We start from the raw sequence: 23,469 nt of genomic DNA, 5'->3' as shown, positions 1-23,469 counted from the left end.
AACATGTAACACAGGGGTGTCAAACTCATGTCGTAAACAAATAATTCCCTCAACCCTGTCCAACTATTTACAAAGTCTGCATTACTATTACTATTAATCTTCTCATCGCTCCTTATCATCCATCCCCTCCCACTTGTGACTGAATGACTGTAACCTTGTTGCTTGTATCCTTACATTTTTATTGATTGTTTCCTAGTATAACTTGATTGCTTATTGTACCCTATGACTATCATTAAGGGTTGTACCTTATGATTCTTACTCTTGACCAGGCTTGTCCAACCTGCGGCCCACGGGCCGCATGCGGCCCAGGCTGGCTTGTAATGTGGCCCAGTGCCCACCCCAACCTTCGTGCAAGAGGACGAGCCAGTGAGGAGGAGGAGGAGAGGCAGACGCGAGGCGGGGCGAGGCAAGCACCACGCCAAGCAGCAACAGAAAAGGCGGGCGCCGTCAGAGCGCTCCTCGTGCCGAGGCAGCTGCAGCCCAAGAGTCCTGCTCCGCCACCTCCTGCTGTTGCCGCCGCCGCCACCTCCGCTGCTGCTGCCGCCGCTGCTGCTGCTGCTGGAGCTGTTGTAGCGGCTTCTGCCACCGCCACCACCACCACTGCTGCTGCACCGAGCCTCCTGGTCCTCGCCTTCCAGTCCTGCCACATCCAGCCGGGTCATTTGCAGGAGGAGAGGTAGGCGTGAGGCGGGCAAGCTTTCTCCCCCCCCCCCCCCCGCGTTCCTTTCTCCCTGGTTGACTATTTTTTATGATATCTTATGAAAAAAATGTTTTCTATGGTTTTTTTGGATGATCAGGTATCGTTACTGTTATTTTATTTTATGTGCGGCCCAAACCAAATTTTCATCTTCTAATGTGGCCCAGGGAAGGTGAAAGGTTGGACAAGCCTGCTCTTGATGAATGTATCTTTTCTTTTATGTACACTGAGAGCATTTGCACCAAGACAAATACCTTGTGTGTCCAATCACACTTGGTCAATAAAGAATTCTATTCTATTCTATTCTATTCTATTCTATTCTATTCTATTCTATTCTATTCTATTCTATTCTATTCTATTCTATTCTATTCATGGTGTCATCATGTGACATATCATGATTTTCCCCCCTTTGCTAAGTTGTATCTTTGCAATATTGAAGAATCAGTGCAGCCATAGTCCACGCTGAAGGACTGCCAAGAAACAATTGCAGAAATTACAACAGAGTTTTGTACCTATACAATCATACTTCCTGTGCCATTGGGGATCGACAACCCCCTTTTATCTTCAACTACCTTACCTGTCCAAAAAGTACCACCAGAGCTTGATTGTCAGGGTAGTCTATGTGCTTCGAATAAAAGTGGTGAAGAGCAGAGATATCATTTTGAATCAGCTCCTTCTTTTCATTGTCAAGCTTATCAAGATCTATGAAGGAAAGGACATTTTTTTAAATATTATAATGATCACTTGTTGTCAACAGAAAACTCATGCTCCAGATATTATACAGTCTATGGAAAGAACATGTACTGTTCTTTTACTGCAATGGACAATGTTATTCCAATCTTTCCCTTTTCCAGGATTTGTGAACATGAGTAATTATCAGCAAAAATGTAATATCCAGGACATTTTAATTCTATATGTGAGTGAGTGTGTGCATGTACCTTTGAATCAGTTTCAACTCCTAATGAACACCTAGACAAGTTTTCTTAGGAAGATTTCAGAAATGGTCTACAGCTGCATTAGGGACATGGTGGCTCAGTGGCTAAGACCCTGAGCTTGTCAATCAGAAAGGTCAGCATTCGGCAGTTCAAATCCCTAGCACCGCATAATGGAGTGAGCTCACGTTACTTGTCCCAGCTTCTGCCAACCTAGCTCTTCGAAAACATGTAAAAATACAAGGAGAAAAATAGGGACTACTTTGGTGGGAAGGTAACAGCACTCTGTTCTCCTTCAGCAGTTAGTCATGCTAGCCACATGACCATGGAGATGTCCAGAAACAACTAGCAAGTATGTGCAAGGGGAACCTTTACCTTTACCTTTACCTACAGTTGCATTTCTTCCTTGGGCTGAGAGTGTGTGATTGACCCCAAATCACCCAACTGGCTTTGCCCCTAAAATGGGATTGGAAATTCCAATCTCTAACCTCACTGCTCAGATTTTAACATTCAGGACTTGAAAGTGATTGCAAACCGCACGTCAAAAATGCCTTCAATCGTGCAAAAAATGACATGCCTAATAATCTGTTGCTGTTTTTTCAAACTGTGATTAAAGAATAAAGCATCTTGAGAGGCGCCATCTGAGAAGACATCTATTAAAGTAGTTCTAAATGTCTAAATGAGTAAAGCTAGAAATAAAAAAAACCATTTTGAATAATTACTTGAGTTTATGTTATAATATGCTTGAGCAACGTTTAAAATATTTGCATTGGGCCCTTTTCCTACAGGGATACTTTTATTTAACACAAATTGAAAGTGAAAGTTCTTCAATTGTGTGACGGTCTAACTGTCCCCCCAAATGAATCTGACCTGAATTCATAACCCTCACTGCCCAAGGAGCTTCCCTTGAACTCCTGATTGGGACTCATTAATTCTCCAGATCAGGCAAGTTTATCAATTGATTGAAGAGACAACTCTTCTTGCTTGCTTTGTCCTCTTTACAGTTGCTTTATTTCTATGTCTGCCATGGGAAAATGTGGAGGGAGGGGGTGTTTTCTCTCTCTGATTATTTCTCTCTCTCTCTCTTTCTCTCTCTCTCTCACACAAACGCATGCTTTAGCACAGGCTTCTGAGCATTGCCAGAGTTTTAAGTATTATATGGCAGCCATTCATTAGCAAGCATGTGATAGTTTTGACTCTGTGTTAATGCTTTTTTATTTATTATTTCAATGTATATAGCTACGTACTTCAGATTATTGACTTTGGGTGGCTTACAAATTAAAAACTACAACAGAACAAAGTTCAATCTTAAAACAGATAAAAAGGCCATGAAACCATCTAAAAAGCTAAGCAACAGAATCCATAACCAAGGTCTAAACAAAAGTCTAATCTACACTCAACACAACCACTGTACAAGCTCTACTGCACCTCCATATCCCCAAGCCTGGTGGCACAGACATAATCTCTTCTCTCCATTTGACCTGTTCTATTTGACCAGACTCTCTTCCTAGAGTCCCAGATGATAGACCTCAAAGCATTCTTCTTCTGATGGACTTAGTGGGATGGATAGATGTATTTTTTTTGGGTGGGGGGAGGATTATTCCTCAAATAATCTAATCCTGTACCATTAAGGATATTACAGGTCATCACCAGCACCTTGAATCACATTCAGAAGAGTTCAAGAAGAAATTGTTCAGTTAGAATTAGTGGAAAGTTGGGGGATTTTGCCTTTGGCAAGTACAGCATAGTATGTTAATTTCTAGGTTCTTGTTGCTTATCAATAAACACACCCTGTTTTCTTTGTTTCATTGTCTTGCCCATGATATGTTATTAAACATGTCCCTGCACACTTGACCTGGGTTTGCAAACCTATAATGAATTGTGTGGAGACTGAAGTACTATGAAAAATAAACTCATCTTGTCTGCAAGGCCAAGTGAGAAGACAGAAGAAAATGAAAGCCATAAATAGGAAAAATACACTCAGAAGTTCCCTTATTGGTTTTTCTCCAACAATACCACCACCACAAACATAAAGAGTTAATCACAGTTATTTCCTTAGTTTACTTTAGGGATATTTGGAAAGTGGAAACCATGAAGGAGATGTCAAAACTGAATGGCAATGATATACAACAAATACTAGTGGACCCTACAATTAGCTTCAGACACACTATCAGAAAACTAAACCATCTCTTAATTTTACGACTTGTGGCATCAAAATTGCCTGTTTAAAATTTTACAATAGTAATAGCCACAAAAGTTACCCTCGGCCAAGAATATTGTTTGACAAATAGAAATGACATAATTAATAAGCTGGAATTTTGGTTATCTTTCCCAGAGTTATAACATCTGGGAAAATCATCTGGGAGGGGAGGGGGTTACTCTGCTCTTCATTGGCTCTGTTCAAACCATCCCAGCAAGTCATAGTTTAAGAACAGTTTGTTTAAAAAAGCCATAACTGGTGTGGGCTCACTCTAAACAATGGTTAACAGTCCAAAATGGATACATTTATATTTAATGCTATACCAAAATCAAAGAGATCAACAATAATAGTTTTGCTTGTTGGATTACTTCAACTCTTCGACTAGATCCAGATATCCAACTGTAGAGGAGAGTCAAGAGAAAATTACTTTCCTTTTATCCTTTCTCCCATCAGCCCACAGAGATGCTTTAACATGCTCCAAGGATCAGGAACCCTTGCAAAGTGGAGGGGGAGATTTTCCAGGGGACAAGAGGGGACCCACTCACACAAAAGCTAAAACTTGTGTTATCTTTCATGTGTACTGTCATTTTGGATTTCCATAGTTTGTTGTGGATACCCACCAAGCGGAAAGGGGGAGATGATAGAAAATAGGCAGCAGTTCATATTCATCTGCTCCATATTCAGAAGATGCTTCTGCCAATATTTCAAATGTCTCCTTTTTCTCACAATGCCCCAGTCCAGGCAGCAGGGCCCGGAGGGAGCTTCTTGCAAAGAGTGGCAAGAAGAGGATATTCCTTGCTCCTCACCTCTGTCTCCATCCAATCCATAACAGATACAAAGTGAGTATATACGTAGAAAAATTAGTAAGCTTTTTTTTTTCCCCTGAAAAGCCTTTTGAAAATCAACATACTGTTTCCTTTATTTCTACTTACGGGATTCAAATTCTTTTATAGAAAGGATTTTCTCTGACTCAGTCCTTTCCAGGTGTGTTTTCTGGTAATGGTGCAAAAAAAAGGAGGGAGAGAAAAGGACTTGTTGAAAAACCTCCAAAATATTTCTTCTGCTATTTGCAATTGTCACTTGTAACAATCATCCTGTAAAGACTGCAGAGGAGGGGATAAACAGCTTTTCCGGTTTACCTGTCATGACCTCCTACAATATACAGTATAAGCCATCAAGAGACATAGAACTCATGCTGGAATTTCCAAACATACATATAGAAGGACTGATTCAAGAATTCTCCCTTGTTTTAGTTGCAAATTTGCCGAAACAAAAAACAAAAAAAACAAACCCACCCAGCTAAGAGTCGGAAGCAGTCAGAAGGCAGACTTTGCTTTGAGGAAAATGAATAATCTCAATGTTGACAAGAGTTCAAAAGCAACACTCCAGCATTGGCCTAAGGCCACTCCTTTGTAATCTTGGCCATTAAATGTGAGTTTGCAGGTGGCCTGACAGCTGAGGTTTGGAGACTTTCGTTTGCATATTTAGTTTTCATATTCCACGTAGGGCCCCCTTCCATTCTCTGCAAGCTATAAAAGCCCAAATTTATTCTAATGACTTTTCATCATGAAACATCTAATTTTGCTTGTGGGTCAATTTGAAAAAGGGAAAGGGGAAAAGAGAAAAGAAAGAAGCAGAGAAGGAGGGAATCGGTCAGATTACCCTGCCAGCAGGCCTTCAGCATCCTTTCTCTATACTCTACCTGGATTGTTCTTGTCAGATTAGCAATTCTTGGACATATAGATTTTCTTCAAAGGCCATGGTTAGGGAGTTTAATTTTTTGTTTAATGGCAAAGATGGGTACGCTAGAACAGTGCAATAGCAGTACAATATAGTCACTTAGAAATGTGCAAGGAAGCAAATTCTCCCTGTGAACAAATTCTGAGGCATGCTTCTCACCAATCGAAGAACTACATAGCAAGAACTGAGGTTATTTCTATTCTCTGTGCTCTCTCTTACCTCTCTTCTACTAAGCTTCTAAGCTGCTATCCTTGCTTGGTGAAATCGGCTAAGATATGCCCGTTCATGCAGTTATCTCGAAACCAAGGAAGAAGGTACCTATTCAAGGCATATTTTGATATAATACTTTTTTCACACTGGATTCAGTGTTTCTGAAACTGTTTCCTTTTGAGCAAATTTCAGTAGGTTAAAGCCAAACTGGGTCACCCTATGGCAACACATGCATTAATCCTAAAACAAATTAAGCATGTGTTAGCTAATTTAGGACGCATTGGTGTCACAATATTCCTATTGTTTCATCTTTGTTAAGCCACCTGATACCCGATGTGCCCCATCAATGGAAGTATAAAACTCACAAGGTTTCACTATATGTCTGAACTGTAAAGAAAAGGAAAATCCCCAAGTTACATAAAATATGACTGATGGGATAGTGAAAATCACATACCAAATAGTTAGTATAAACGTCTCTAGGGATTTTTTCCCCCGCTTTTGTTTCTCTTTCCAAATATAAAGCAGCTCTTCTAGAATTAAACGCATTCATCTGCTGGACCAGTGGTGGCTAAACTTTGGGGGCTCCTGTGCCAAAAATTGTGCACGCACTTGCACACTCGCTCTTGCGTGCCAGCACTCAGAAGGCAATGTGCACCCCCCCCACGTCCCCTACGCATGCACGCGCAAGTTTTATAGGCTGAAATCTAGCCCCGTTTCGTCACTTCCTGTTTTTCTGAAAATACCGGAAGTGACAAAACGGGGCTAGATTTCGGCCTACAAAGCTTGTAGAAGCCTGCAGAAGCCTTCTTCAAGCCTTTGGGAGGCCAAAAAAGGTCTCAAACCAGCCAAAAATCAGCTGTGAGGCACACACATGTGCAGTGAGCAAGTTTGCCACACACTGCTCAAGTTTGTCCGCAGCTCGTGTGCCAGCACAAATGGCTCTGCGTGCCATCTGTGGCCATAGTTTCGCCATCACGGTGCTAGACTATTACTTTTAGTGATCTAATCAGACTGAGATACATATCTACCTTTTAGTCTATTTTCTCAAATCTTCTCTTTGTTCTGATTTAAAACCAAGCTATGATGTCCCAGCTGGCAATGACAGGTTGTCACAAAGGTCATTTCAAACGCCTCTACTTTCCTAGTGAAAATAGTTATCTTTACCTTGGGGAGCATGCTTCTCAATAACTCATGTATTAAGTGATGCAAAAATAACACTAGCTCCCAAGCAACTAGATTTGTAGAGAAACTGACCACAACAGGCTCAAAATTTCAACTGCATGACTAAAGCAGGCACTCTCAAACCCAGATGCATGTTTTATGGAATCCTGTAAGGGGGGGGGCACTAGGAGGCAACTTGGCAGATAGGAAAGACAGAGGTTATTTCAAGATGCAACATTTTAAAACATTCTTAAGTAATGTATTATTCAGAGGTTCAGCAAAAAACTATCAATAGTTATAGGCAAGAAGTTAGGAAATAAATTTTGCAGAGATCTGTTATTGACAGACTTATTTTCTTCTTTCCTATCCATCTAGACAAAGCAAGGCAAAACAAATATTTCAGACCAGCTCACCTGCTTGGCAAGAATCCTTGCTGTGAGTCTGACTGTCTCAGAGGGATTCCAGTTCTGTCCAAATACGCACATGGCAGAACACTCCAATTTGTGCAATGGCCAATCTTGTTTCTAAAGAATTAAACATACAATTTGAAAATGCATGAAATTTGTTTTCCTCACAATGAAAAGATAGCACTGGGGGGGGATTAAATTTGAAGGTAAAGATATCCTCTTTTCTGACATAAATTCATATGTATTTATAAGATCTGTAATACTTAAAAAAAACATAGAGTCTACCTGCAGTACAATAAGTGAATGAACTGATCTAGGTTAGAGTGGGAAATGTCATTGACCAAATTAACTTGGTTCTTCCATTGCCATGAATAGAAACCAAGTTATGATCACCTTTGCTGGTTGATCTATGAAATGACTGTGTTTGCTACAAATTACACAACACAGAACTGAAGCAAATCTTGGATGATCTCTTAAAATCCTATTCTCCAGAAACTATTTCCCAGTGATCTCCACTTATATTTGCCAAAGAAGTAATCATCAGAGATTAAAGCTAAAAAAAAAAACCCTATTCAAAACTGCTGAATATTTATATGTGAGATACATGTGAGAGAAAACACCGTTGAGGAGTTGCTGACTTTTATGAGGTAGAAAATAATCTTTAAACAATTAATCAACAGCCTTATTTTACTAACACACATAGGCATAGAAAATGCCCAGTTAAGACAGATGCAAAATTGACAATGCCAATATGTCCTTCCAACATCCCCTTCTGACCCCTTTATTCTTTAAGCATAGTTAATTAAATTTTTTTCCTCAGGCTGAATCCAACTGAGTTATATGAACTAGTAAGGTGGTTAAAGGGACAAGATATAGATGAATTGTGCAAAACAAGATAAAAGGCAGGAACATTGCAGGAATATGGGAACAGCGTCTGCATAATATCTGGCACGGAAGCATTCTGACAGAGATCTTTTTAGTGATCACAGCAGGATCACATTTAACATTCTTTTCCACCATTCCTCTAAGCCATTTGATTGATAGCAGGCAGCATTGTTCTAGCCAACTCTCTAATGCTGTAAGGATACTCCAGATTCAAGAGGGAAAAAAAAAAAAGAGCAGCCAACAATTCTCTCTGATTTAAAGATTACAATCAGAAAACTTCTGGAAAGGACATTTGCCTTTTAAAAATGGAAGAGGAAACATGAATTGTCTCTGCTGGGGTGTTCAGAACGACTCCCATCTGTTAAGGATGTACGGAACAGAACTTTATGGGATGTTCACACACACACACACACACACAAAATCAAGTTCTCCAAAGCTAAAATATGGTTATGTCGATATCTCCTTTCGAAGTCTCCTATGCATTTTAGATTACTCAGAGGCATCAAGACCAAAGGAAAAGTCACCTAAAATTAGTCGTACATAAAAAGTAGGGGAGAGAATTTTTAAAAAGTCTGTTTGTGAACATCACCAATATGCCACAGTGATAACAGTCAAAGCTGGGAGTGGTGACTGAAGGCAGCAAGGGCCTGGATGGGAAGAACCAGGCTAAAGTTGAACCCAAAAGAGATGGGTTAGTGTTTACTTATTGCGGTCCAATAGAATGAACATGGGAGAAATAACAGTGCATATAGCTGAGATGAGCTTTAGAATTTATTTTTCACTTTTTTGGACCATCCATTTCCCTCAGAGAGGGACTCTGGGCAGTGTACAATAAAATGTTGAAATATATAAACAGTATATAAAAGTTAAAGCTTTAGAAGGAGGCAAGGATGATTAAACACAGTTAAATTTAACTAAAAGGTGAGGGCTTTCAGGGCACTAGCCACCTGCTCTCCATGCACGATGGCTAAGCCATATTTTGATTCCTTTTTGAGAGGCAAGCCGAGTAGGGCCTGGAGGAAGAAGATTCCAGTGGGCGGGGACAGTGGCCAAGAAGACTCTCTTTCTTGATCTGCCATTTGAAGTTCTTTAACTGACAAAGTCTGCAACATACTTTCCCTGGGTTGGGCTGATGTAATGGGACAAAAACAAGAATACTTTTTTTCAGCACTGTTAATCAGTCTCCGAAGTGGAAACATAACAAGGAAAAGTAGATCTAAAATTCTTTGGCCTGAAGCATATTACTACTTTGGGCACTGGTAATTTTGGAAAGTTGAGTGTTAAAAGACAAGCTATCTTAAATCATATACCATAGTACAATGAAAATCATTGTGAAACCACATAAGTTATAAAAAATTCCCATGTCCAAAAAAAAAATGTTTCTTGATACTTATCTTTTTTCTTAAACAAGTGCTCAAGACAGTTAGCAAAATTCAAAAAGACAATCCAAAAACAACCTCCTCCTCCTCCTCTTCTTCTTCCTTTTCCTCTCCCCCGCCCCCAATAGTTAATGTTAAATTTAACTGATAGCTTTAAATTAAAATCCTGGTGAACGAGACACTTTAAACATATTTTCTAATGAGGGAATGTAGTCCATAGCTTAAAAGCAATGCATACAGCCTGAGGTACTAATTACCATCCCTGGAGCAAGAAGGTCTTGCAATGGCCTAGAACTAGAGCAAAGGTCTTCAAACTTGGCAAGTTTAAGACTTGTGGACTTCCCAGAATTGCTGAGCTAACATGACTGGAGGAGGAATTCTGGGAGTTGAAGTACACAAGTCTTAAAGCTGTCAAGTTTGAAGACCCCTGAACTAGACTTATCCTCTCCAAACTCAAATGAAGACCAATCAATAGCAAAATCTGAACAAGATGAAAATATGACTTTAAGATAGCTGTATAAACTAGAGATGCAGTTGCAAACTAATTTAATTTGGGAGCCTTTTCCTTTGAATGGCAAGGGACAAGGCCCATGACATCATATCATCAGGTTTGGCAGGACTGAACCCCCATTCATTTTCTTCTATTTCTACAATTGGGGATAAAAAGGGTGCTAATCCTAAAAATAAGGGGAAAGTACCTATTTTATGGTGCTTTTTTTTTAAAAAAAGGAGTTAATAGATGCCTGCTCTGTTTCCACCAAGACTCAGATACAAGGATAGCATAATGTTTTGCCTCATAATTATTCACTATGCTCATAAGCATTAAACATAAATTAACTGACTCCAAGCCATAACCTTATAAACTACTCTTTCTTTAAACCTGATATAGCTCTTATTCATATTATAGCTCAGAGCATATTTCTGAGCTCAGAATATAGACAATCAAGATTTTTGAAACTATAGCAAATAAAGCCATGCAATTTCCATTATATCTGGAAGAAGGCCATCATGAAATTATTATATGATTGCGCATCTTAAGGATTCATATAAATCTTAATCTGCCTTCAACTTTTAAGTGTCCAAAAATCCTAGTGGAAGAATCTTCCTTTTTGGAAGACAGTTTACCGACTTGCTTTGTAATGAGAATCAGAGTTCTATAACCAGAAGCAAGTTAACTAATCACCCATATTACTATTGAAGATTCAGCCAGATTTCCCAAAGGTACTTAATTTATTCAGAATGATTACAAGCTGAGTAGGGATTCAAGTAGCAATACATATACAAAAAGTAACCTATTGAAAAGCCATAGGAGGAATAGAAGATACACAATTTTTCCCTTTCCCACACACCCCTTAAAATATGGATGGGAAGATGAACAAACCAACATTTGCTCAAAATGAACTACAATGTATATTTATGACTATTCAGAACAAGAACTCCACAAACCCTAAAGCATCTGAACAACCCCTCCACCCTCAAGATGAAATTAGGAATGAAGGCATGTATTTATACAAACAACAACCCCCTACAAATAGGTAAGTTTTTTCAGCATGCTCATGTGGGGTTTTTATTGTTGTTTGTTTCAAATAAATTATCACATTTATAAAGAGCCCTGGTCTGACCAGGATAATTATGGCCTCAGGTGGGTTTTCCTTTAGGAAAAAGGAATCTCAGCAGAACAACAGATTCCCCAGAAGTACTTAATTTACTTCTGCCTTTAATCACGGTGAGCTAGCAGTAACACTAAAAGGGATCAGGCCCCAATAATACCACATGGTGGGGATGCTGCAAATTGTTCTGGTACAGAGCATTAAAGCTGGGAATGGAATTAATCTACGGTTTTCAAACAAACCAAAAGGCATGACTGTTCAGGGTTTATGGAGTAGATTGGTCTTAAATGACTTGTATATCCAGTTGAAAGAAAGAAGTCTCAAATTTAGATGAAATAACTTTTATTTCAGATGATTTCAAATCTAAATTTTTATTTCATTTTCAAATACTGCTATTATACTACATTCATTGTGAAACTATATTCATGTCTCCGTATTATAAAGCTATCAAGAAAAATATGCCTGTGACTCTTCCGTGGTCCTTTATGCAATTCATGATAAAATCATATTGCTACTCCCGAGCATTGGAAAAATATGGATAGTCAAAACAGTTTTAATCCTCCCAATTCCTAATTTGTCTTGGTTCAGTCCATATAATTCTGTTGCACACCTACCAATCAGAACAGAATTACTTCTTCTGAGGTATTTACAGCTGTACTGCTTGACATTTTGCAGTAAATGACAGTTTCAGCAAACCAATACACAGAAACTTTCCATACAGTGAAATAAGTAAGAAGCATGCAGATACACAAAAGTCAACCAGCTTATCTGCAGTATTTAAAAACAGGCAATATCCAAAAAGCACTACCTCAGTTTTGGTGATTTAACAACAGAAACAAAAAATTTCACAAGAAATTCTCATTCTACACCAATTCTAATAAGGACAACAAATTCTTCTCAGTTTTTGTCATAATAATAAATAACAATAAATAATAACAATAAACACATTATATATTTGTCCAAGCATTTGCAATCACACTTGTCCCCAGTATCTTTACATTTTAATATATTTTAGCTTCCTCAAATAGTTTAATTTCTCTATAAGCTAACAATTTATTATTGTGTTTATCCTTTTACTTGCTTAAATATTCTACTGTCAGTTTTGCTTCTGTGCATCATACTATTCCAGCCCCAAATGAAGAAAAGCAAAGTTTGCTTCTGTTTCAGTTCAGTTCATTGTTTAGTTCAAGAGGAGAAAAGATACATAGATTCCAATTCATTTATTAAAAGTAGCAATAAGGCATCTTAGTAGATGAATGACAAAGATTACAAAAGTATCAGTCTATACAATGTATAGCAATCTTTCTAGGATAAAACCCGGCTATGATTATATAATTTTGCTTGATTCAATTCAATTTTTCATATGATTCCTCATGATTTCTTAGACTTTACTTTCCTGACATATAACCTCTTAGCAATGTAAATTAATTCCAAACTGACTCCATAGTTCAGTTTAAATCTGGAATATAAACAGAAATCTTCAAGATGGCAGTGGAAATCGACATGCAACAATTATGTAGGAATACTGTAAACCAGAAAACACTTTTAACTTATGGTTAAAAACCTCTGTTTTATGCACAAATGCTTTCTAATATTTAAGTGGTAATAAATATTCAAAATTAGCCTAATATCTGCTCATGTAATATTATAAAACTACCTAGCCAGGCACAGTTGGTTTATAAACACATACTATTATTATTAGCAGCAGTGAAGCACATTTGCAAACAGATTTTCCCCACCCACTCTCTCTCTCTCTCTCTCTCTCTCTCTCTCTCTCTCTCTCTCAAACACATACACACAAGCTAAACCTAGTCTTTATTTCTGATTGCTCAGATAGGCACAAGCTTCGTCATCAGCTTAGTAAAATAACGTTAAACCATCTGGTTCCCTAAAAGTAGGCAGAAGCTTTTGAAGCAATTAGGGCCATGTATCAGTCAACTAATCTAATGGCTCAGCAGTCCTATGATCCAGCACAGCTGATCCTCAGTGACTTGTTATGGCAGTGTTTTTCAAGCCTTACAATTTTTAAGCTGTGTAGACTTCAACTCCCAGAATTCCCCAGCCAGCAAGGGAATTATCGGAGTTGAAGTCCACACAACTTAAAGTAGCCAAGGCTGAGAAATACTGTATTCTGGAATTTTCCAAATCCCTAGAATGGTTCTTGATTTAGTTCTACCAGAACCACTGATCCACAGCATCCCCTTACTCCCCCTTCCCCCCTCAGCCTTCTTTAGTGCTACACTGAAGTCTTCAATTCCTGTTTCTCTCTACAAACTATAGTACCTGGAAATTATCATCTGACACAAAAGATGTTCGGAGAAACAGCATTAGGAAAAAAAATCCACATTTATTGGGTTACTCACCTGGCATTCTACATTGCAGTAAAAAGCCTGCTTACATTTTCCACACCGAGACAATCCTTCTTTCCTAAACAGAGGTAAGTATAAAATGGTCATGCTTTCTTTATGACAATAGCAGCCATTAATACTGCAGTATGCAAAAAAGTTAAAATAAAAGAGTAATCCCTATAAGTACAAAGGCAGCCTGATAGTTACGTATAACAATCATCATTATTGTTGTAATGACGAGACAGTCGAGTTGTTTGATCATGAACAACTGAATCATGATGATCTTTATTGGAGTCTTGCATTTATACACATTTTTAGTTATCCTCAATCATTGGTTAACTTTGGTTACTGCTTAATTTTTGTTACTGTTTAGCACAGTAATTAATACAATTAATTATCTCTAGTTAAAGTCTAACATATGTTTACTTCCTCTCTCTAATCCTCCTTTAGATTAGCGACTTTGTTTACCTGAGTTGTATTTGCTTGGAAACATTCTTTATCTGAGGTTTGCCATCCGAGATTGGAACATTCCTGCAATTACAACTCTACAATTATAAAAAGTTCCCTAGACGAGGTTTATTCTCCAGGCCAGGGTGGGCAGTTTTCAGCCCATGGGCACCACTCCACCTGCAGATATTTCTCTTGATGGTTATTAGGTTCACTGCTACTTGACATTTTTCTTAGATCCATTTTGTGAAAGTGCCCATGGGCTTTTGAGTTTTTAAGCAAGTCACCAGCCCCCAAATTATATCTACCTCTGCTCTTTATTTTTATTTCCAGTTACTTTTCAAGAATTGCTTTCTGTGCTTGTATTAACAGTATAAGGTACAGAAATACAACAGAAAATAGTAGGAAAGATAGGAGAGGGAAAGGGGCAGGAAAGGGGCTTTAACTTCTGACTTCCTTTGGTGCAATAGAACAAAATAATATCAACCTTAACCTTTTTACTTTTACATAATAGTATAAACTAGCCATTTCTATACCAACAAATATATCTAATTGGTAAAACCCAAAATCAAAGTTTCATTTTCCCCCCATCTCAAACATAAAGTCCAGAAGCGGCTTCCAAGTAAAAACAAACATATTTTGTATTTTTGTCTTTCATCAAAGCAGTAAGTTTAGCTAACTCTATCAACTTCTGCTGCCATTCATCCATTGTTGGAATCAAAGTGTCCTTCCATTTTTTGTGCATAATGTAATCTTGCTACCAACATGTACAGCATTAAAGTTCCAGGGTTTTTTTCCAAGTCTTTTTCCATTAAACCCAAAAGAAAAGTTTCTGATTTTATCTTTATGTTCATTTTCCTTTTTATTTCTGTATCTTATACTATTAATACAGAAATAAATAAATAAAAACTTTGGCTAATAAAGAGTCACTTTCTGGTCTTATCACCTAAGTATAACATTGCCAAATATTATGATTTTCCTCTATGATATCCAGTGCTGTTACTAAGCTGTACCCCCATGGTGATTCCTTGGACTTAAATGATGCACAGAAAATATGGGAAGCCATCAGATTCAGCAAAGCCAAAGCAACTTTGCAAACCTAAGATGTGCTCCATGTTCTTTTTAGAGAGAAGAGCCTTTCTCCTTCCAAACAAACCATACTTGTTCAGTCCTTTTCTAATTGTATTGTCATGTACACATGTAAGACCTCTAGAGTCTGAGATGTAACTCTTGGATATTTTTTTTTTTGCAATTTCTCTGAGCATTGTACAGTCTGACCTTGGGATAAATTTGCTGAAATGTCCAACTCCTGGGCAGATTGGCAGCTGTCTTGAATGTTTTCCATTTGTGAATAATCTTCTTCACTGTAGAATGATGGGCTTTAAATTGCTTGGAAATAGTCTTGTAACCTTCCCCAGATTGATGGGCAGCAGCAATTGCTTCCCTAAAATCCTTGCTGATGTCTTTACTCTTTGGCATTGTGTTAACATTTACACCTCAATGCTGGAAACCAGCAAACACCTAAAACTTTGGCGCTTGTAGTCATACTTGCTGATGATTAATTGATCAAGAGCACTTGATTAGCAATATCTAGCTGCTACTTTGCCTCTTTATACCTATGGAAGCAATAAGGGTCTACTTAGCTTTTCACACATCTACATTTTGGCATTATGTTCCTGTTAATCCATCTATTAAGCTATAAATGTTACAAGATTTTTTTCACAATAAAGCTTCATTTTATATATAAATAAAATAATCATAGCACAGAATGCACTGCTCAATAGTTCTATAGGAGATGACCAGGCTGAGCCCGTGGGAGGGGTCAAACACATCCTCAGTCTTGAGTCCCTTCGAACTCCCAAGAGATCTAAGTCCAGCCTCTCTTGAATTCCATTGACTCTTATTGACCGTCAATTTGCTTTGATCATTAGTTCAGGCTCATGTCAAGTGCCAAGAAAATCCAGGCTGCTCAAATGAATATAAAGGTTTATTGCAAGTTTAAATTCCCTATAAAAATCTGAACTACTATTAAAAGATAATCATATTTTAATATTTTAATATTGAATGGATTCTTTTTTAACATGTTTGCTCATTTTAATCACTATTTTATTTATTTGAATGATTATTTATTTATTTATTTCTAGGCCACTTGACTTTCAAATGATTCTGACTTACAATTAAGAAAAATGTAAAAAGAATACAACAGACTAGAAGAGCAAAGTAAAAAACTGGCCCTAAACAAAGCAAAGCAAAGCCAAATATAAAGAAAAAAAGGGCTCACAGTCACCCTATCTCCAAGGCCTTGGAGAACAACTAGGTCTTCAATAATTTCCTGGATAAAATAAGGGTGTGAACACAGAAATCATTCTATCTAGAGGGTGGGAATTGCAACTGAGTATATTTTCAGGATCTTTCAAGATGTCATTCTTCAATTGATAGGATTCAAAGATGGCCCAGCCTGGACAGGCAGAGGCAACTAGAGAAAATTAAGAATATAATTGTACTTTACTGCTTCTTATTTTTATTGGTTAATCACTACAACTTAAAATAACATATATTAAGATATTTTATATTATTTTGGTTAATTTATATTGCTAAACTTTGTATTAGGCCCTAATATATATATATTCCATCATGTAGAGATGATGCGTCCCCACTTTCATTAGAAGTGAGGCTATGCAAATAATTGGGAAAACAAGATGACAAGAAAATATAAAAGATATCCCATCTCTTACATCAAGTTCCTATCCAGATAAGACTTCATTAAAAATTGTTCTGATTTAGAAAGTTCTGTAGGAGTCTTGGTGGATCCAAAAGATTGGTGAAATCCAAGCAAGACCATTAAAGGAAGCATTAAACATGAAAAAGAATGGGACTTGCCTGGGAACCCAGTCAATGGAGTTAGACATCCTTAGATCAAAACCTCAATAGTTTATCTTACTGCAAATAACTCCACATAGAGACTGTTCCTTGCCACTCCCACCCATCAAGCTGTCATAAGCAAATGATACTGTTGTCTCCTGTTCTTAAATATGGCATAGGCACTTTCATTTTATACACTGAAATAAGTTTTAGCTGCCATATATGAACCTCAAAGTGTCATTTTGTCCTCGAGCATTGTGTCCAATTTATCAAATACATGCAGACTTTATATACACGCTAATTTCTACAATTGGACACTCTCAGGCACCAAAGTAAACACAAAAAGAGGTTGGAGAATCGATGCTGATGAGCCCATTTAAAGTATTATTTTGTCAATATATTTTATTATCTAAAAATGGGAATGATCTACAAGCGCAACTAATGAATGTCAAGGAACACAGTGATAAAAATGGGACTTAGATTGTAAATCTTAGAATTAGCAATGAAGATATAGAAATGGTTGACTGATTCAAGTAAAGGAAACAGCAAGAAATGCACCAAGCCTAGAACTAAATAAGTAGCAATGAAAGCCTTGGAAAAGATATTCAGATGTTGTAACATGTTTATACAAAGATCAGAATCATGCATACAATATTTTTTTTCCTGAAGTTTCTAAACTTTAGTGTTTGAGAAGACTGCTGAGATCCTCTGTGGTCAACCCTCAAACAAATGAAACAGAATAAACCCATTGCAGAGTTCTGAACCCATGGCATAAGTGACCAGGCTTAACTTATATTTGGGTCACATTATGCTATGACTCAGTTTTCTGGAGATCATGATGTGGGGAAAGATGGAAAAAAATGGACTGACAGAAAAGTGCTTGGACCAGAAAAGTGCTTTACAGTGGTGATGGGTAAACCAGAAAAGGGGCCAGTTGGGGATGGATCATCCTAGACCAGCGCCCCACAATCTTTTGCACACCAGGGACTGGTTCTGTGGAGAGAGGTTTTTCCATGGACCGGAAGGGGAATGTTTTGTGTGTTGCCGGCATCCTGCGGATGGGGCTTTGTTTGTTTGTGTGGTCCAGTTTCTGACATGCCACAGACCAATGTCAGTCCAACTGGAGGTTGGGGACTGCTGTCTTAGACAAGGTCTATTTATGCAGTTGCTAAAAGTTGGCACCGACTTGAGGCACCAAAATCAACTCAAACTATTCCAAACTGGCTTATTTGTTCTACTTGACATGTGGACCATTCTTTATGGCATGGGCTAAAGGAAGAATACAAGAAATAGGCAGTGAATGAAATTACATCCTGGGTCTCATTTTAGGTCCATAATTCAGCTGCGGGACAAGAGAAACAACTGCAGAAGGTGAGACCGAAACTGTTCAGAACACCTGTGCCTCCCTTGCTGACCAGGAACCTGTCTTCACTGAGTGGATGACGTGAGTCAGCAATGCATGGGGGCAGCCAAAAAGGCTAATAAAATCCTTGGTTGTAAAAACACAAGGCATAGAAGTCACATGAAGTATTAGTACCTCTTTATAAAGCCTTAGTAAGACCACACCTGGAATGCTGCATCCAGTTTTGGTCACCACATAACAAAAAAGGATGTTGAGACTTTGGAAAAAGGGCAAAGAAGAGCAACTAAAATGATTAACGTCCTGGAGACTAAAACATATGAAGAATAGTTGCAGGATTTGAGTTTGGCTAGTCTAGAGAAAAGAAGGATTAGGGGTGATATGATAGCAGTATTCCAGTATTTGAGAGGCTGCTGCAAAGAGGAGGGGGTCCATTTATTTTCCAAAGACCCAAGACAAGAAACAATAATTGGAAACTAACCAAGGAGAGAATCAACCCGCAAGTGAGGGAAAACTTCTTAACGGTGAGAACAATCAACCCTTGCCTTCAGACATTGTGGGTGCGACATCACTGGAAGTTTTTAAGAAGAGATTGGACAGTCAGTCACTTGTCTGAAATGGTATTAGGTTCTCTTGCTTGAGCAGGGGGCTGGACGAGACGACCTCCAAGGTCCCTTCCAGCTCTATTCTAATTCTGATTTCTACACACCCCCACCCCTTGCGCAGTTTCTACACGCCAAACAGCGCTAGGCGGTTGCCCACAACGCAGGGCGGGCACCTGTGGAGCTGCTGTCTGTCTGACAACCGCATTAAGCACACGAGGTGAAGGAGGGAAGCGGCTGCACTTAGCCACAGCCCACCGCCAACATCCGGGTTTAGGGAAGAGGAGGAGATTTATTTATTTATTTATTTATTTATTAAGTACAGAGCCGCAAGTTCCACGAAGGCCTTTCGAGCTCTCTCTCCCCACCCCCGCCACCGCCCCCATCTCTCGGGAGCCACCCGGAAGCGAGGGACCATCGCATCGTGGTGGGACCTAAGGGGGAGGGGGGGCGACCTCAGCCTCGGCCTCTTCTTCCTCTCAGGGTGGCCGGTAGCCCGTCTTCCCTCTGCGTGGTACCTGGCAAAGCAGCATTCGCAATGGTTGCCCCTCTCGTTGACGGTCAGCACGCAAGTGAAGGCCGGGCAAGAGAAGAGCAGCTCCCCAATGACGAAACGGCGCAGCGCCCGCAGGCCCCGGCCCTTCCCGGGGCTCTGGAACTTCTCGAGCCCTTCCATGTGGGAAGAGGCGCCGCTGCCTTCAAGCAACGCGGCTCCGGGATGGCGGCGCGTCTCTCGGGGCTATTAATGGAGCGCCCGCCACCCGCAGCGCCCGGCTCCAAGCGAGTCAACCACCGCGGCACATACATGGGCATGAACAGCGGCAGCCGCCGGCTCCCTGAAAAAAGTGCGCCGGAGCCCGCTGGGTCCTAGAGGCGATGGGTGCCGCTGAGCTCGGGCATAGCCAGCCCCCTTCGGAAGAAAAAGTTTTCGACGGCGCAATTGCAGGAGCCCGAGACAGGGTTGCTGCATCTCCCAAGCCTCTCCTTTGCTTCCCCGCCATTTATTAAAATCATGCACAATGGCTGGGTTTTTGCGCCCGTAAAGTTGTGCGAAAACCAAATCACTCCTACTGGCATCGCGCTGGGTGCAAGCTGTCCTCTTGTCTAGGAGTTACATGTCTAGGAGTCTGGGCCTATCTAGAATAGAAATAAAAGCGGTCTGATCAGGCGAATTAGGGTAATAATACGAATCGGCTATGATCCAAAATGGGGGGGGGGGGATAACATAGAGTAATAGTAAAATATTATTTGTGTGATATTTATGGAAGTTTAAAAAGCACATAGCAACTTTCTTTGAAAGGGGTTCCAGTTGACGAAATATAGATATGGCCAGATAAAGAGTTCAGTTTAACTATTGAAATTTAATTAAACTAATATCCCTTCTAACTCAGAGCGAGATGAGCAGTATCTAAATTTGATAAAATTGTAGAATCATCTAGTGGTGGGGCTGACAAATCAAATATGATGTGGTCTTAAAACCGTTGACAGTTCATTTGGATAAAACCAGCCAATAGGATAAAGGAGCTAACTGTGTTCTTTGTTCTTTGTCTGTGTTCTTCATATAAAGCTCATTTCAAGAGTTGAAAGGGTCACATACCGTTTTACAGCTATGCAAATGGGAATAAGCAGACTATTCATGTTCATGGATAAGTGCACATGTATATTATACTCAGAAAGCTGCTGCATACTGGATTTGTTCTTGGTGGTTTGCTACTGTAGAAAGGTAGCACCGACCCAGCCTCTTAGAGAATGAAATATTGGGGGGAAATAGGATGGAAAAGGCAGGATGGAATATTTCCCCTGAAGGAAAAATAGGGATGGGGGGATCTTAAGGGAGGAAAAATCCAGCATCAGTCTCCCTGCCCCAAGCAGAAACTGAGGAGGCCAGCTTTTAGAAATGCATATTTGGTAATCCATTCAGAAAGACTATGTCAGATAGAAACTCCAGGTAAGCAATTAGACAAGACAAGATTAGCTCAGAAAACACCTAAGATTTGCATTTCCCCTTTCGCCTACAGAGCCAGCCATGATCCCTACATGACCCCATAGAAATCAAAAAGGTACAAAAACCACTCTACTCTCAACTCCATTTTGTCAGCTGTCCCCAAACTGCATGCTGTGTGTGTGCTGGTTCTGTTCACCAATAAATGGATCTTTCTTAAGCAGCTTCCATTTTATTTCCAGCTTGGAACTGGAACTGGATTTTTCTTCCTACATTACCCACATAGAAAGTTTTTATGCTATTCTTTAATTCATTTGGGAACAGGAATTTGTACTTCCGTTACAGAAATTGTTAGCTCTAATAAGCATTTGTGCTTCTAAGCAATTGAGGACAATTAGGATGAAAGTTCAGGATGTACATATTTATTTTACACAAATCCATAAGTCTATGGATAAATAACCATTCATGAAAGAAGAAAAAATAATGTTTCATTGATGATACTTACCCCACCAAATCACACACTAATATTAAACCGAAGCTGTGACCTTTTACAGACTAATCTGGGAATAAATCCAATGAACACTATAGGACTTACTCCTAAGGAAGTATGCATAGGATCGAATCAAAAGTAAATAATTTCAGACTATTTAATACCCTCTATTAAACTGCAGGGATGTCATTTGATTTGATAGTGATTTAGTCAACAAACCATGATAATAGCAATTTGTAGTTTAATGCAACTTCAGTCATAAATGAGATTGCTCGTACATGTTTGTTCCCAAGAACACAGAAATCAGTTTTAGGAGAATTAAAATCAGTGGCATTGATGAAGGGCAATTAACATAAAACTAACGGATTCTAATAGGTATTCAGCATGATTATATTTGCATTTGTATATTTCTTCAGTTTTCTTGTCAGAATTTGGTGCTTAAGTGCAATAGTTTAATTATGTTCTTGTTTGAACTTACATTTTTGATGTGATTTTGTGATTATAACCTGGGTCAGGGGTGGGTTTCTACCAGTTCTGTCCACCTCGGTAGAACCAGTAGCTCTGAAGAGCAGCAGACATAGAACCGGTTCTATGTCTGCTGATGTTTTTGCCCACCCGCCCATCCGGGCTCTTGCCTGATCTTTATTTCTTGATTTTTCAACTTCAGCTGCCGAAGGAGGCACAGCTGCAGTTAAAAAAGCAGGAAAAGAGGGCTGTTTCAAAGGCTGCGTCTTTGCACACAGCATGCTGATGATGATTTACAGGTGCGCAGCTCCCAGCATGCAGGAAAGCTCATAAATCCCGAACTGGTAGTTAACCCTGTCATATCCCACCCCTGCCTGGGATCATTTTATTGACTGAGATTGTTGATACTGTAAATGCTTTACTAGAAATAACTGGTTGTAACCCTATTGCCAGTAGAGTCATTGTGGCAGGCTAACATACATGAATGCATGAATGAATGAATATTTGTGGCTTAATCTTAGTTGAAATCAATGCATATAAATATACGAATCCAACCTATGCTATGTTCAAAAAATATTTTTGAAAATTATATGTGAATCCAGCAAATAGCTGATCCATGCTTAAACTAGGACTGGCCATCATTTTACAGAATAAATGCAGTTTCCTGTGTAGCATGGATCTCTCTATTATGGAATATTATAGCACTCTCTCTCCTTCCTTGTCATCTCAGTCAGTAATGCTTTTCTGAAGCCAATTAGATTTGTCAAGCTGCATTAGTAGAACAGTAGAATAATCTAACACTTCATTCGCACCAGAATATAGTGGATCATTTATTTTTCTGGTAATGTTTACCGTTTTCATTAATGTTATTAAATCAACTTAAATACTACTAATGATATTACTCGTGTCAGATTTCCCAAGGCATTAGTTTGATGACTTAGCCATGGCTACAATTAACAGGCAGAAATTGATTTTTAAAAAATGGGGAATGCAACAGATGAACTGAGTTGAAGGTCATATCTTTGCTATGAGTATAACAAAAAACTTCCAACAATTATATTCCTTTTAATTGCTTTACATTCTGTTTATATGATCATTTAATATGTAGCCATCTTGTTTTCCAACAGTGAATATCTGAATATTTGGGAGGTGGCTGTTCCATAGGGCAGGTACTGCAAAATTGTATCTCTTGGGTCCAAACAACTAATAATGTTTGACAGAAGGACGCCCCTCCTGCTGAATTTAATGGGTGACATCATTATAGACACCAGTCTTGTAAGTAATCTGCACCTGTGCTATGCAGGGTTTTATAGATGACAATCAGCATTTTGATGCACTTGGAAGGCTATTGGGACCTGGTGCAACTCACAAAACTGGTATTACATGGACGTGTATCCAGAATTCCATGCACTGCACTACTACATTCTGGATCAGTTGCAGGTTCTGGATGCTCTTCAATGGCATTTCCAAGTAGAACACATTGCAATAGTCTAATCAGGAAGTGACTAAGTCATGAGTGACTGAGCAGAGCCTCTCAGTCCATTAAGTGCCAACTAGTGCACAGGATGAATATGCAGATAGCAATAGTATTTAGACTTATATACTGTTCCACCGTGTTTTACAGTCCTCTCTAAGCAGCTTACAGAATCAGCCTATTGCCCCCAACAACCTGGGTCCTCATTTTACCGACCTTGGAAGGATGGAAAGCTGAGTCAACCTTGAGTTTGGTGAG

The 23,469-nt window shown here is 39.1% G+C and overlaps 1 protein-coding gene across 1 annotated transcript in view; it reads right to left on the bottom strand.

Moving 5' to 3' along the window:
- The window catches only part of SMYD2 (SET and MYND domain containing 2), a 35,652-nt gene extending 15,796 nt beyond the window's left edge, over window positions 1-19,856 (bottom strand). Inside the window, exons 1-5 of the mRNA XM_026695761.2 lie at window positions 19,359-19,856; window positions 13,585-13,648; window positions 7,354-7,464; window positions 4,762-4,822; window positions 1,275-1,399 (exon numbers count right to left, since the gene is read on the bottom strand). Of these exons, the coding sequence (XP_026551546.1) occupies window positions 1,275-1,399; window positions 4,762-4,822; window positions 7,354-7,464; window positions 13,585-13,648; window positions 19,359-19,516 (519 nt within the window). The 5' untranslated portion in view covers window positions 19,517-19,856. The remainder of the gene's footprint in view (window positions 1-1,274; window positions 1,400-4,761; window positions 4,823-7,353; window positions 7,465-13,584; window positions 13,649-19,358) is intronic.
- Between the last annotated feature and the right edge of the window lie 3,613 nt (window positions 19,857-23,469).

Source organism: Pseudonaja textilis, chromosome 1 (assembly GCF_049901715.1).
Source record: "Pseudonaja textilis isolate UNSWEBS1 chromosome 1, rPseTex1.2, whole genome shotgun sequence".
Classification (NCBI taxonomy): Eukaryota; Metazoa; Chordata; class Lepidosauria; order Squamata; family Elapidae; genus Pseudonaja; species Pseudonaja textilis.
The sequence above is the reverse complement of the archived record's forward strand: the minus strand, read 5'-3'. Positions and strand labels throughout refer to the sequence as shown.